The sequence below is a fragment of the Rissa tridactyla genome, chromosome 4 (genome assembly GCF_028500815.1).
Source record: "Rissa tridactyla isolate bRisTri1 chromosome 4, bRisTri1.patW.cur.20221130, whole genome shotgun sequence".
Classification (NCBI taxonomy): domain Eukaryota; kingdom Metazoa; phylum Chordata; class Aves; order Charadriiformes; family Laridae; genus Rissa; species Rissa tridactyla.
This window is the reverse complement of record NC_071469.1, coordinates 92850036-92865768: the sequence shown is the minus strand read 5'-3', so window position 1 is coordinate 92865768 and position 15733 is coordinate 92850036. Positions and strand designations below refer to the sequence as shown.

Sequence of the window (15733 nt, the reverse complement as noted above, 5' to 3'; positions counted from 1 at the left end):
ATAGTTAAAAGATTTTAAAATAGTTTGGTCGAGGGAGAGAAATCTTCACCCTGCACAAGACCTGAGTCCCTATTGCTCTAGGACTGGTGGGTATCAGTGCATAAGCTCTTCCACCATCATTGGCCACCTTTCTTCTAGCAAAAATCAGCAGTAATAAAAGCAGCCACATGTGTTGTGTATTGGAGCAGAAGTAAGAACTCTAAGGATGATCACGGGGACCTCCCTCTCCTGTATGGCACAAGTCACGCAGGACTCTTACTGGAAGTCTCCTGTAAATTGCTGTTCTTGTTGCTCTCATCATCTATCCTTTTAGTCAGTAAGACAATCTTGTTGATTACCAAATTGGAACTGAATTGCAAAGTGCATGACAAATAACGCATGCAAACTTGGCATTTCTGTATTATCGCTACTGGTGCTCACAGCCATGACGCTAGGTGCACAGCTTCCCATTCCTAAAATATGAGCCCTCAGAGTCTGCGTTGTTATGAATTATTTTGTCCATTGGATTGAAGGGAGAGGTACACTTCGTCTTCCTTGTTTGGAAGAAGCGGTTTGAAAAAATGTATATTCTCTATGGATCTGTGTAAGTAGCAAGTCCTCCAGGAATTCACTAATTTAATGCTATGTAGAAAAGGCAGAAGTATGAGCTAGCCAGGGAAAGGAAATTTCCTTCTCTCTGCCTGCCACAGAGACTGTCCAGCAGAGAATAGTTCTTGGGCCCTCCAAGAGCAGTGATGCAAGAAGGGGAAAAAATAATTAAGAAAAAATGTGGAAAACACCCTTTGGTTCATTGGAGAGTGGCTGATAACATCAACCTTTCTGCTGTCAGCTTAGTATCTTGTTAGTAGTCTTCAGTGGTTTTCCGTGAGAGCTCCTGTGTCTTTAAATGACTGGTGTAGGTGCCTGCCAGAAGACCCTATTGTTTTAATGTAAAATGCCAACGGGGTTATTCCTGCCGCAGTCTGTCTGATTGCCCTTCTCTTCAACGTGAAGGGATCGATAAAGCCTTTTCTGCGAGGGGGATGTGAAGTCAAGTAGAACCTCACAAATAATGACATTTGATTGTGGTCCTCTGAGCATATGAGCTAGCCATTGATCGCTTCTGCTTGAGAGCCGCTGGAGGCTTGCTGATCTGCCCATCTTCTGGGGTCTCTTCCAGACAGTTAACACATTAGAAGCAATTTTTGTTCAACAGGGTTGAAGCTTGGCAGTCACACTTTCAGGGGTCTGGTCACTTAGAGCTCTGGCTTGGGAGGCTTTTGCTGGGAATTGCCAGGAGAGTGAGAACGGCCGCTTACCCGTGCTGTGGCAAACAGCAAGAAACAACATTCCTGGCTTTAATTAACTGCTGTTCTTTTCCCCTTCCAATATTAATACAGTTTTGCTGCTCTGGGTTTTGTGTGGTGGAATGAGGAGACATGACCAGGAGACAGACCCCAGATTTGCCGCGCCGCTATCAAAATCTGCAGCCGCTTGTCAAGTCGGAGGGATCTGGGATAGCGCCAGGGTGACGAATTGCCAGAGGGCTTACGTTAACACAAGTGGTGATTCCATCACTTGGCGGAGAGCCCAAACTGGCAACCGGCTGTATTTGTCTCATGTCTATATTGACATAGCATCTGTGGTCCATTTGCTCTGGAAATTAAAGCATAAGCTGTGCAACCAATAGCCGCTAGATCTTAAGAAGGGAAAAACAATCCAGGTTACACGATTGCTGGGGAGAAGGGCAGAAAGACGTGCTCACTGAAAGGTTTACCTGATGTGCAGGAAATGTTTTTGTGTTGGTTTTTTTGTTTTTGTTTTTTGTTTTGTTTTGTTTTTTAAAAAAAGGATTGCTGGAATTTCTCCTGCAGCAACCAGGTGGTGCAAAACACTGTGCCCGTGCAAGAGACAGGGTGCAGGAGCTGAGCTATTTCTGGTTGCCATCTGATGCTCTTTTATGGGCTCCCTTAGAAGGCACAGAGCTAACGTGCTCTAAATAGGATCTTCTAGTATGACTTTCATGCTTTAATAATTGAGGAGAAAAGATCCAAGAATTTAGTTAAACACAGGGAGTGACCTTTCTACTTTGTTTGATCAGTGTTACCTGTAAACATGCAAATTACCTTGGGTAGTGTGCAGAGTAAAATATTATGCACGTGCTTTCACTGGCTATTGATCCTCTGCATACTGTTATTAACAGTCTGCCAAATAAACAGCTTAACGAAGTAACAGCAGATGAAGTGGTAGTTGACGGGGTTTTGTTATCTTGCTGGGTTGGGCAGGCATAGCTACCTCCCTGCTTTTCTCCAACATAACATGGCTTTATTTTGGGGTGAAGTTGCCATCCCCCTGGCAGTGCCAGAGAGCTGAAGCCGGTCCCTTGTCAGCATAAATGGGGAGAGCACCTCTGCTGCCCGTGGAACGATGTGGCTTTTGCTCAGGCTGAGAATTTGGCCCGTTTGCATTTATTGTTGAAGCTCACGGCGTTCTTGGGCTCCACGGGGCATGTTGTTGGATCAGGCTTTTACAAGGGGGAAAAAAATAATAAATTGTTTAATAAAGAGCAAGAAACGATCCAAAATGGTGACATGATTTAAAATTATCCTCTATCAGCCTTCACCACTCTCCCAGGAGGAGAGTGCCCTTCCTCAGCAGGCCTGTTGTCCTGCAGCCTGTCTGGGGTGGCGGAGCTGGGGGGCAGCTCTTTCTCTCCCATCCAAGACATAGAACAAGGAGTTTTGGCGTGTCCCTCCGCCCCAGCTCCCAGCACCACAAGTGACCAAATTTGCATGCTCTCCAAGCAACCAGAGGCATTGTCCAGATGCTCCGGAGTGTGTATTGTCTCTGCTTTAAATACTTCTCAAATCTCAAGCAGATTTAATTTTTACTGGTTTTGCTCCAGAAAAGAAAAGCAATCCGGACTTGGGGATCACAGACTTTCAGTTTACTGGTATAGCTGATGTTTCTCTTTCCATCCTGAGAACTGAAAATGCTTTGACTTACAAAAAAAAAATAATAAAAATGACATAGAGTTGTGTGTGATAAATTAAGGGAGGGAAGACTGATCTCCTCTGGCTGTATCTGTAGTGAATTACTTACTCTGATGCAGGACAATGCCTTGATCAGGGGTACGAGGATGTAATTTTACCTCTTATTTTTTGCTCATTTGTTGATGAGCAGGTAGAAAATATTTTATGCTCTCTCTGTAGGTTGAATATTGGCAGTCACACAGTACGTAAAAATAATAATAGTCAATTTTATTTGTGGAGCTAAAGTTGAAAGGCCTTAGAAATTTAAAGGGCGGTTTCAGCCATATTTCAAGAGAGTTATTCATCAATGTCATAAAACGGTATGCTTGATTTTTTTTTTTTCCTATTTATTTTATTTTTTCCCCAATAGTCTACTTTTGAAGAGGGCATTGAGTGTTTAGATTAGAAAGACAGATAGCTTGTGGCTAGTGGCATCAGGCGAGTGGTCACAGCCCTTTCTTTCCTGGGAGGCTTTGGGACGTAGCCTGGGTTGTGTTCTGGAGTCTCAGCTACAAGGATTTTATAAGAAACAAAAGATAAAATGTAAACAGAGCAATGTGAAAACAAATACCCAAGAGACTAAAATCTTCTTTCAAACTAAAGCATTTGCAGCCGAAGAGCATTGTACCAATTAGCGGGCTCTTAATTAAATTGCTTGTTTGATTTGCATCCAAATTATAATTTGGATGTTACGTAGGCTTTGATACCTTTTCATTAACCGTTCCTTTGAAAAAATAAAAATAAAAATCTATTTTTCACTGTGTCTTTCAGAGGCCTGTGGTGTCACAGGTGGAAAGGTCAATCATTTTTGTATCCATTTAAAGTCCATTATTGGTAGGCCACTACAACCTATCAAGCAACTCCCTTATTTTTCCAGTCAGTGATTCAGGAATCTATAGCTCTGTGCAGATAAATGGGATTTCATGGGCTTCTAAACTTCTTGCTTTATTGAAAAGCAGAATATTAACTGCTCCACTGACCAGCTGTCCATTAAAAACACTGGATATTTTTAGAAAATTGTTTGCCAATCAAATCCTACCCACATCTGTAGAGAGCCTTTTCAGTTTGTTTGTTTTATAAGCAAATGCTACAGCTGCTTTCCCACCTCCATTGAAATATTCCCATTTACCTTCTCTCCATGTCTCTGTCCGTGTCTTGGGGCGTTTTGAGGTATTGTAAGGAGCGCAGCGTGTTAGCTGGAATTGTAAAACTGAGCTTTAACAAGTCCATTTGGTGCTAGTCCTTGCCGGTCTGTGGGGCCCCCTGCTTTATTTGCTGTTCAGTGAAATTAGTGCTTTGCATTTTTTGCTATTCCCAGGGCTTAAATGGGTTCTGTTAGCCCTCAAGACTGCAGGCCAGGCTCTAGGTGATTAGGGAGCTCGACACCTGGCTAATAACTGGCTGGGCTTCGGGAGACGCAGCCTGGCAAGGCGTGCAAGGGCAGATGCAGAGAGCTCACCGCTCTGGGCTAGCAGTTGGCTAGCTCAGTCCCTCGGTGGCCAGCGAGCACTTTAAGCCATAGCTGCTAGCAAAGGGAGAGTGCCAGTATTTGTGCCCTCCGTATCCACTGCCCCTACTGGGAAAATCCCAACTTCTGACCTTGCAGACCTGAATGTTCGTGACAGGAATGTCTCTGAACTTAACGCAGTTCTTTCAGCCCCGCTCTCCTTCCCAGGTGGGTGCCTCAGGTGAGACGCTATGAATCAGATCAACAAATGCACCCCTTTCTTTAAAATTACCCAGATTGGCTTCGTTCTTCAGTGAAACAAATCCTTCAGGTCTGGTGTCAGGTGCTGGCAAGCTGAGTTTTCAGGGAGGCTAGCAGGTGCCCGTTGCCTGTCAGGGTAATGCCCCTTGGTTTCGCTGGGTGTTTCCTCTGGGACCGTCGCTTTTTGATCAGAACTGCCAAGTGATCCGATCCTCTCTGTGTTATTTCAAAGCCAGAGAAACCAAAGAGAGAAGATACTTTATGGGTGCAGAATTTTTATGATTAAATGGTTTCACCTCTTTGTCTTTTGTTTTGCCATTTCATTTTAATGAATATTTTATAGAGATTACTTTTTTATAAGGCAAGAATGTAAGGTCTGCTTCAGCTTTTATGTCAGTGCAACGCTAACATTGTCACCTGATTTTACCCCATCAGATCAGAATCCATTCTGCACACTGAAGTGGATTCTTGGTTTAAAATAATTCTGAGGTTTGGTGGGTATATTGGAACAAGGTGCTGAAGAAAGTGGCATCAGCTAAAATATTTCTCCCTCCCTTGTTGACCTCTCTCCTCTTCACTGCAGGGCATTGATTTCTGTCCTGGGCAGAATGTCTCTGGAGTGACAACACATACACAGGAGGAGCACACCAGCCTGCCGCTGCTCTTCCACTTGGGGAGGGACCCTGGAGAGAAGTACCCATTAAGGTGAGCCAGTTAAGGAAGATATGAAAATTCTCAGCACTCTGTGTATGCTTTATATAGTTCATTTGCCTTGGTAGTTGTTTCATGCAATCTGCTTGAAAGCTGTCCCAGAAAGCCATTACTGGTGGGAGTAGTAAAAAGAAAGGAACAAATCTTCATTTTCAAACGATCAGGTTAGATGGATGCGCACATGTCCACGGCTCAACTTGTGAGTCTGGTCGTTCTTGTTCTGTGTCTTACCACCCCTGACGGAGGAGGCAAAACACACACTTTTGAACAGGACAGGACTGAGCTCAGGGCAGCTGTGGAACAAAGCAGTGGCACTGATGAGCGTGTGCATTGGAGCTCTGATTCTCTGCGTGTTTTGGGGGTAGGGAAGAAACATCTAGCGATCTTCGCATACTCCGCGGTGGTTTTCCTCTGTGCATTGGAATCTGTGGAAGCAAATGTGGTAACCTTCCAATCTTCTAGACTCTGCTAAAGGAGCTTCTCCAGGGGGTCTTTAGCAAGAGGACTTGGTGGCCAATCCTCTTCCATCCTTGGACTCTCCTGGCTGTCTGAATCCATTTTCCTATAAGCCTACTATTCTAACATTTATCTACGACACACACCATGCCCTGAGAGATTTCTGTAAGGATTCATGTAGTCATCAGCCAGCACAGCCCACGTATAAACCTGCCACCTGCAAAAAAGCTCCCAAGGTGTCCCTACCTCCCTTCTTCCTTCCTTCTACTTACCGAGTTTTACCCTGCGGCAAAACTAGCTGCAAACAGGGGCACGTGGCCTCATCCCTCACCAGTGGCTCCGACTCGGAGAATGTGGAAATAAATAAAGAGAAAACTAGCGGTACTGTGATCGTCTGCACAGAAATGGTTTTGTGCAGCAGCTTTAACAGAGAGATGTCTTCTGAGCTGACAGGACTGCAATTATTCAACTGTTTTAAATAATTGAGTGGATACACTCGCTCCATTACTTTCAAAAGAACTGAGCCTGAGCTGTCCACTAAGTGTTTTCACTAGAGGGAGAAGGGGAGGAAAAATATTTTCACTTCTCTCTCACTTAACAGATGAGCACCCTAGAGGTGCATTACGCAGTGTATAAAGCTCTTCAGAAGCCCAGCATGTTAGCTCTCGCTTTCTATTGCATTTCAGCACTAATGAATAAAGCAAATCTGCAGCTCCTGCATTTTAAATTCAGCTCAGTGAAACTATGCCAGTGGCTTGGGATTCCAGATGAGACTATGCCCTGTTTGGTTTAACAACTCTTTTATTTTAGGAAGATGAGTGGATAGAAATGACCTCTTTTTGCAAAAATCAAACAAATGGGTAGTATTAAGTGAACTGTAGCGTGCCCACTGTTTGTGTGTCCTCTGAATTTGAGGGAGAGCTCTTCCCTAAGAGGTGTTTGCAGGACACCTGCTTCCCTCTTGGTTAGATGTTCCTTACCACCACCACAGATTAAGCGTTGAAATAAATCCCAGTGTTAGATCCGCAATCATTTCTCATACAGTTCCATTGATTTTTGGACACTCACAAGCTGTTGCTTTGATTGAATTTTATAGCAAGATTATGACATGATTATAGAAAGCTGTGATGTTGTTTAATATGCAGACCCTAATAGAAAGCCTCTTTTTAGTAAATGAATCTTCCTTTCTGCAGCACGTTCTGTTGCTATTGTCTCCTCTCTGGTCACAATGGAAAACTCATGGGAAGTGGGTCTCCTATATTGAATGTGGTAATTAAATTATACTCATTTGTGGAGCTGTTACTGTTGTGTATTTTTATTTAGCTTAATTATCCCCCTTGGCAGACAGCCTGTTGGGAGTCCCGACACTAATGTTTCTCAGAAGGGAATCCAGCATTCTCCTCCAAGCGTGCATCTGTCTGTCCGTACATGCTGGGTGTGCTCGTATCGCTCGTGCTGCAGCCCGAGGTTTCTGTGTGTTCGCAGTCCATGTTGGCCACGCTCCTCTGTTCATCCTCCTGCAGCCCTGCAGGAGCTGGGTGTATCACATAGCTCTTTCACTAGCTTGGCTCCTCCGCTGCCTCGTTCTGTTGCCAAAGAATTCAGAAAAATTTGCATTGCACCCCTCATTTATTGGTATCTTTCCCTCTTTTATGTAATTTACTTTTACCACTTTGCTTTGTTAAGTCTGTACTGGATTTTATTAGGTTTTCCGCTGCTGCGAAGGAGCAGCGTGGCACACCGATGCCCTGTTCTCTCTGCCTGCCTTTCTCATTTTTTTTATTTCATTTATTCCTTATTTTAGTACAGCCTTTTCTTCTCCCTAAAATGATTTTAATAATCTTTCATATCTCCTGATTTGCATTAGTGTTGGAGTGGGGTCAGTTGCAAAACCACCGGTAGGAGGTTTTATTGCTGTGCACGAAGGCCAGGCAGCCCACGATCTCCAGAGAGATTTACTGCTTATATATTTGGGCTCCTGCTAGAATCCTAGGGGATCTCGGAGCCGCGGAATCCTAGAAATCAGTCAGCTCAGTCAACTGTGGCAACGCTTTTGACTTGCTCAGGCATCTCATCTGAAATGTCTTTGGGTCGTGACACTGTGCACACAAGGTACTGCCTGACACTAAGGGACTTTTTCAGGGCTACAATTTCAGTTCATCTCATAACATGGGGATTAGCCTTTTCAGGCTCTGTTGGAGAACTGGCTGCTAAAGGGGCTACTGAAGATGCAAGTCCTTCAAGATCTAGAGACAGCACATAAAATTCTCAGTTCTCTGGGTTCTGTGGTGAAGCAGGACAAGTCCTTCCTCTTCCTGACACAGTTCACTGGATTTCCGGGAGCCTGCCTGGAAACAATATCAGCAAAAGCTTATCTCCCACAGGAGCACTTTTCACGCAGTGGAAAAACTGGTCAGGCAATTACAGGCAGGTCCTGTCATCATGTTGAGGACACGTCTGGCAGTTCTGAGCCATATGGCACCCTGCACTTATGTTCCCCTTCATGTAAGGCCGTGCCTGCATCCCTCCGCATGTCTGACTCTAGGAACAGACTCTCCCAACAGGGTTGTGACTGTTTCTTCTTGCTATTGCCCCTCTGGTTTTGTCTGGACCGCCTCCTGCACCCCAGCTTCTGCCAAGGGACGTGGTTGTGTTTACCTCTTTGCCTTGAAAGATAATTACTGATGTTTCTCAGTCTGGACTGGAACTTCAGCCTGGCAATCCAACAGCCTCACAGACTTTGCATTTTGTTAGCTGGGATTCATAGCCGTGCCAAATACATGTTATGAGTTCTCACGCTGCCCGAGCTTGCCCAGGTGATGGCATATTTACATCATCACATCAACAGACTGGATGGAGCAAGATCCCTGTCCTGTAGTTGACCTTCAGGCCTGACATGCTCAAGCGCTACCATCAGGTATGTTCGCTACCAAGCTCTTATCCCCCTCTCTCCTGGCAAGAGGAGGTCTCACCTGAGAACTGCAGGACTCTGGGGTCCTAGCGTTGAGAGAAGCTTGGCACCGTAGGACAAACTTAATGTTTATATGGCTGCAGGATGAGGTAGCGCATGAACATGCCTACAGGTACTGATGAGGCCAAACTGGCATCTGGAGAGGTGCTTTTAATAAGAACATCTGCAATACCAGGGTATATACGGGCAATATATTTCAAAGAAATGTGGTTAATGGTAAATAATCTTGCGTTTGGTTGCCAAAAATTATAATTTAACTGCACTTAAATAAGTAAGAGTTACCTTGTTATCTGGTCCTTGTGTAGTGAGAAACGAACCGTTTGTGTCTTTTTTTCATCCAAGAGATTGTGTAAACTGTGGGATAGATGTCTTTTTCTGTAGCTCTCAACTTTAAAATATAAATAAGTTTGTGTGTTAGGCAGCACAAAAAGCAGAAGCATTTCCCTAAGTCTAAGCAGTATTTTGTTTCCTCCCAAGATGCAATTACAAGGGGGTTTCGCTTCGTATAAAGACACGCAAACTGTGGGTTGACCTTGTTCTCAAATTTAGCAGCATGTAGAACTAAAAGATCTGATAGGTCTCTTTCTTTACTAAATTCATAGAATCATAGAATCTTCATGGTTGGAAAGGACCTTTGAGATCACGGAGTCCAACCGTATTCTGTTATGTTTGGGGTGTTGTGTGTCCGCTACGTACCATATAGGGAACTTGTTTTTCCATTCAGACCTTACGTGACAAATTCGGTAAAATTATCTGTTGGTAACGTCTTCATAACCAGTTGTCAGTTTTATTACCCAAGTCACAGATTACTGTTTATACACACCTTTACTAAAATACTGTATTGCCAGTCAGGAAGAACACAAGTAATAATACATAGCAAACGCCCGCACAGCTTAAAATACAGTTAACGAAATCCCTAATGCAGACTGAAGTAGAAAGAGTGGTTTGAATCAGACTCCAAAGCTGCAAAAAGAATTTATAACAGAAACCTCTGCAATTCTGTCGGTTTGAGCCAGAGGTGCAAAGTTTTAATAACAAGTAAATACAGCGTGCTCGCACCTTGTTGATGCTCCAGGTTTGTAGCGGCTTCTGCTTTGAGCGATTAGCCTCTGTTCACAACGGAGGTTACTAAATTTTGAACGTCAAAATACCTGTGTTTTACTTAGGGCAATAGATTTTACTATTATGGATAAAATGGAGCTGATAAGGCTTGGTTGATGAAGATAATGATTTTAGAACACATTAATTAACAAGAGAGCTCACAAGTGCCTATTTCAAGCAGACGGAAAATCCAGGAAATCATCAGAGAGGTAATTGCACTGGTTACAGAGCCAGAAAAGAAGGGAAGAAGCTCCTGAAGGGAAGCTAAAGGCGAAAGGATCTGATTGAAAAGTTGCCAGTCTCACCTTACTGATCAGGGCAGAAACCTCTCTGTGGGGAAAAGACAGAAGGTGCAAAATGGGGAAAAAAATGTGTATAACAAAGAGCCAGAATCTTGCCCAGGGGAGATGCTGACTCCTCATCTTCTTGAAAAAGAAGGAAATGGTACCAGCTGCATTGCAGGGGCGAATTAGCTGCTGCCACAGGAGAGGTGGCATTGAGGAACACTAAATCTGTGGAAACCGTGGAGAGCTATGGATAAAGAGCCTCAGCGATGCCAGTAAAAAACATGGAGCATCAGCCATGTAGGGGCTGGATGCAGAAAGGTCGTCAGAAGTATGAAAGCCAGGCGCGGCAGCCGGTACGCAGCCAGCGCTGGAGGGAAGAGGGCTGAAGAAAAATACATCTGCGCAGGACAGTCGCTAGCCTGGGGACTAAGAATGGAGGCAAACTCATCTCAGTCGATGGCTGCTCTTTGCCCAGTCCGGGATCAGCGCTCTGTGTTGTGGCACGCCGTTTGAGCAACCTGTAACTTGGGCTGAATCGTGGCAGACCAGCAGCCTGCAGGTATTTTGATGAGTAACTGTCTAGACTAGCGTGGTGCTGTATAAAAAGGAATATTGGAAGTAAAAAGGCACATGAAGTGGTTTCAAAAATGCAAAGTGCAGTTTGAAATGGACATCTTCAGAGACAGGTCCAGGCAGCGCTACAGCCTCAGAGAGCAGCCTGAAGGACACATTGCTTAAATGATGATTCAGGAATACCACTGAAGCAACTAGCGGGAGGATCAGGTGGACAGTCGCTATTTTCTGTTACCTGTCCACGCAGAGGCTAAGGCTTTACATAGTCACTCTGCCTTTATCCCCTCTGCTATTTCAACGCTGCGGTCAGTCACAATGAAATCCAGCAGAAAGGCAGGATTCTCGAAGCCGGGGAGTTAACGACTTCCCTGAAAATAGGTGACCAGGTAGAGGATCAGCATGATCGCATCTCCTTGCTGCAAGGAAGGCTGTGGACACCATTAGAGAATCCACACAGGTGAGAGGCATCATCAGTACTCCACGTACTCATGTGGCTGACTGGCCACGTGCCCCGTACAGGGTATTTGCATCTGGGGCCCTGCAGATGCTGCTGGACCAAAGAGTTGAACTGCGGTATGAGCAGCCCGGCTTTCTTCCGTTTGATTCCTTTTTTGTTTTTCTTTGGCCCTGTGGATCTTTTCAAGTTGCCATGTTTCAGCAGCAGAGCCCCAAACCTGTTGTCTGCCGCATGTATTGTGCAGACTTTAAATTGAAAATAAGCTTGATAATAGAAGAGAGGAACTGAGGAAGACTGAATAATGGGACAAGATCGAGACTTGGATACGACAGTGCTGAGCAGCCTCACAGCACTGATAACAGATAAAATCAAATTACCTGAATCTGGGTGTATTTCACAATTAAAAATAATGTTTTTAATTAAAATAATTCCAGTGGAGAAGGAAGTAAAATATACTTCCTTCATTAGCCAAGTTTTTTGCTCTTCTCATAACTTCATGTGCGTCTGGTAAAACACGCTATAAATCTGAAAGCATGTATTAAGAGCCCACTGTCAGGTTTCTATGAAGCACGCTATATATGATACCCATTTTGTTACACTCCTCTCAATAAAAACATGGTCCTGTCACTCCCAGGATAGACATACTGTGCTGTGCCCACACATGAATCATCAGGACGAGGTATAAAACATCAAGATCTAGATTTTTGAAAATGCTGAAAATGCTCTTTAATTTGCTCCGGTTCTGATCGATTTGAGGGTGTATTTATGACGGTGGAGAGTCTCCCTCTCCCCTTCCGCGCAGCTCAGGATGCCAGCAGACCTGAAGGTGAAAGACTGACGGCTGCAAGATTAAACCGGAGCTCTAACACCAAAAGCAGCGCGAGACAAACCCTCTTTCTTCCAAACCTGAATTTCAGCGTAGGGCATGGTGGGGTTAATAGCAGAGCAGGTTACACTGGAGTTGTGTTTGGCGAGGGAGGAGATGGGAACAGATTGCCAAGGCACAATTACACTAAATGAAGGAAGCACAGGCCACACCTGTGCCTGGGACCCTGCGCTCGCAATCCAGCCCTGATTGGATCTCCAGAGACTTCCTGGAGGTAAAGTGTCAATTAGTGTAATGACCCTGGACTTTGTCCACTCCGTTCCCTCATTCTGAGCGTGGAATAATTTCATGTACGCTGGGGGATCTCTTTTAGCAAACTCCTCACAACACCACCTGCTCACCCTCTCATTCTTCCAGTGCTATTCCCAGCTCTCCTTCTGCAGGATTGTTGAACTGGAATACAAAATGCAGCATGCCCTGGAGGCAGCCAGGTCTGGATCTTCATGCAGACAACAATGCCCAAACACCTGTATAGATAATATCTTTTTTTTTTTTTTTTTTTGGAACAGAGAATGTAGCAAACCCTGCCCTTGCAGCCTGCATCTGCATTCAGGAAAATGCTGGGACGCCATGCAAGAGTAAAAGAGGTTCCCAGCTCCATTAACAACTCAGACTGATTACCATGAAGTAATTATCCACATCTTACACACAGATTAAAGGCACTCTTCTCTTGCGAATTTTGTCTCAAAATGCCCTTCTTGCATAGGGCTGGAGACATGTTTAACCCTCCGTATGCAGTGAGTAAATACTTTACAAATTGCTGCATGGATATTGGATCTTGGTTCGTATTGTGGAGCTAATCAGCTTGGTCTGAACAAAACCCGAGCTCATCAAAGCGCAGAATGGGGATCTCCATGGGCCCAAGACAGGAATACCAACCCCCACCACCATCACGGCTTTGTCTCCGTGTGCCTCCGGTTTCATGTCAATGCCAGCGCTGGGGCTGGTACCATCCGGCAGGCACTGCGGTCCCCTGTTATGTGTGGAGACTCGATACGCGTCTGGATGAGGAAGATAGTTCATGTGTTTAATTGAGGCATCTGAAGACAATCTGTGATGATCTTCCAGGATTGAATGACACCTTACAGCACTCGGGGTCTGTCGCTGTCGTGTACTTCAACACAAGGAAGACAGCTGCAATCGGATATGTTTTAAGCTAGTGTCAACAGGTTTAGCCAGCTTAAGAGCATGTTAAGCCCTACTGAGACGAGGTTTATAGGTTAGCGGTATGACTCGGAGCATAATCTATACGTGTTCTTTAGCTTTAGCCAGCTTTGTACTTATGTGAGGAGTGCGAGTCTTTTATATGTGCCCGGCCGTTTCTATCATGCTTCGGGGAAGTCATTCAGCCTATGCGAAATGCTGAAATAATCTAAAAGTGTAGAAGCCGCAGGGGAGAGCGGTTCAAAAACACCAGGAACTGAGGTTAGGCCAAGATTTCCTGTCACTGCTGAGCTAGCTGAAAAAGCCAGGGCTGTCCTGACCATGGGAATTAAAGCAAGACGATGATTTGAATGGCTCGAGCCTACTTTGTTATACTGCGGCATGCACGTGTTGTAGGTTGCTAATGAGCAACAATGCCATGGATCAATGCAGTAGTTAAGATTATAGCAAAAAGATTTATTATCTTTTTTTCACTGCAGCAGGACTGGCATATTTGGAGCAAAAAGCAGCAGTCATGACAACATATTGTTTATCTTTCATCCAGACCGCAGCTGTGTTTTCCACGGGTCTGTCCAGATTATAGCTAATTTGGAATCCTATGTATGAAAAGCCGTTTCGATGGATGAAATTGGGCGATCTCTTTAGCACTTAAATATTTGCAAAGATGCTGTGGAGCTTAATTAGTTAGCAGCAACATTTTATCGTATGGGTCCACTTCCAAAAGAAGATCTTGAACGCTGGAGAGATGACACAAGCATGTGACAGAAATAAACACGTTCGATAGTTACAAGAGCAGCAGTAGGAAGCATTAAATGATTTGATATCTAGAGTATCTGTTAGACTCTAATAGTTGATTAAAATATGTATTAATTCATATTAATCCTTAATATGAGGATCTTAATAAAGTGTCATTAGCTCGGGTTTGGAAGAGCTTTTGAATCCTGGCACAATAGCTGCATTAGAAATCCAAAACACTGAAATACACGTGTCTCACTAAACCGTGTTTCATCTCCACTTCCATCACTAGAGTATGGAAGGCTTTAAAATGTTTCTGGCTGCCCTGTTTCATCCAGTCTCCAGCTGAGAACGTGCTGTGTGCATCCCTGGTACTCGCCTGCGGTTTTAGGCAGACTCCCTCGCTGCGTTTGTCTCTGAAGCCTTTTCTTTCCATGCACAGGCTCTCCCGTGTTCGCTGTCCTCTGCGTGTCAACACGGGTTAGCTTTAAACCCTCTCTGCCTCTTTTAAAAAATCTGTTTTGATTTTTTTCAAGCGGGCTGCCGGGCTGGCAATCCTGTGCGCTTGAAATGCGACCAGAGGGCTTCCAGATAAAATCTTGCCAAACTGAAAGGCCATTGTGCCCCTGGGATGCAGCGCTGGCTGATCGCTGCCTTGAGCGTCCTCAGCAGGCTGTGAGTCAGAGACGGGCTTTGGCAGCTCCCAAGCTTCTGCCTGCCCCACTGTTTTCGGCAGAGTCTTTGGGGCAGCGCAGGGGTCAGCAGCCGGCTGCTGTGAGAGCTAAGGTGGGATGCGTGGGGAGAGGAGCGAGCAAATTTGGGAGCTTTGCGAGAATAGTGTGAATTTCAGGGTGGTCCGTACAGATCAAGCAGCCGGTCCCGGTGATAGCCGCTCCACCAGGATACAGCTAGCTGGGTGTGAGAGCAACAGATTAGTTTGCTGGAGCTTGTCATTTCAAATTCCCTTCCGGTTCTCTATCAGCAAAGCTCAGGCCCATCCCCACAATCGGCTTCTCTCTGGATGGTTGCCGAGATGTGATATTTATAGGGTTTACTGGAAACTGCTGGCACATTACTGGGCTTCAAAATGTGATTGTTTTTCAAAGAAGGAAATTAGCTGGAGTGTGGGGCTGGTGGCCAGCTTGGACTGTAAGCAAAGGGAGCCTGAGGTCAGGACCAAGCTGCATTGTTTCTTTTATCTTCAGAAGCGATTTGCCGCTCTCTGTTTTTTAAGTGACTCTTAACATGATGGACAAAATGAGATCATTGGGTAGTAATCCTCCATTTTAGAAATAATTCAAGTATTAGTGAAGTACACCCTGAACCACTTAAACAAGTACCTACTGGAGTAAAATCTGGTAATTTATAACCCCGTATGAGGGCTTGGAGCATGACAGATGGGTCCCAGCTTGGAATAATAAAGCTGTAATGGAAGAATGTAGATGGGGCAGAACCCCGGAGTGGATGTTGCGAAACGGGGGAGGTATTCTTGTCTTGGACAAGTCCCTTCTATTCTTCTTCTCCTCCATCTTCCTGTTTGCATAATATTAGTTCATCTGACTTGGTGATTGTGAAGTTTAACTAGCCAACGGTTGTGTTTGAAACCCTTAGCTTGAGAACACTCTTGAAAAACAAAGTATTGACATTACCTTTGTTTCCCTACAATAAATGCC

The 15733-nt window shown here is 44.7% G+C and overlaps 1 protein-coding gene across 9 annotated transcripts in view; it reads left to right on the top strand.

Moving 5' to 3' along the window:
- GALNS (galactosamine (N-acetyl)-6-sulfatase) overlaps positions 1-15733 on the top strand; it is a 55941-nt gene that overhangs the window by 26307 nt on the left and 13901 nt on the right. For 5 of the 9 annotated variants that reach the window (XR_008465957.1, XR_008465954.1, XR_008465955.1 and 2 more), the window contains exon 12: positions 5303-5424. Coding sequence is in view for 4 of the 9 variants with exons in the window: in XM_054198730.1 (XP_054054705.1) it covers positions 5303-5424 (122 nt within the window). In the remaining 5 variants the exon portion in view is untranslated. The other 4 variants (XR_008465958.1, XM_054198734.1, XM_054198732.1 and 1 more) reach the window with 4 other exon arrangements.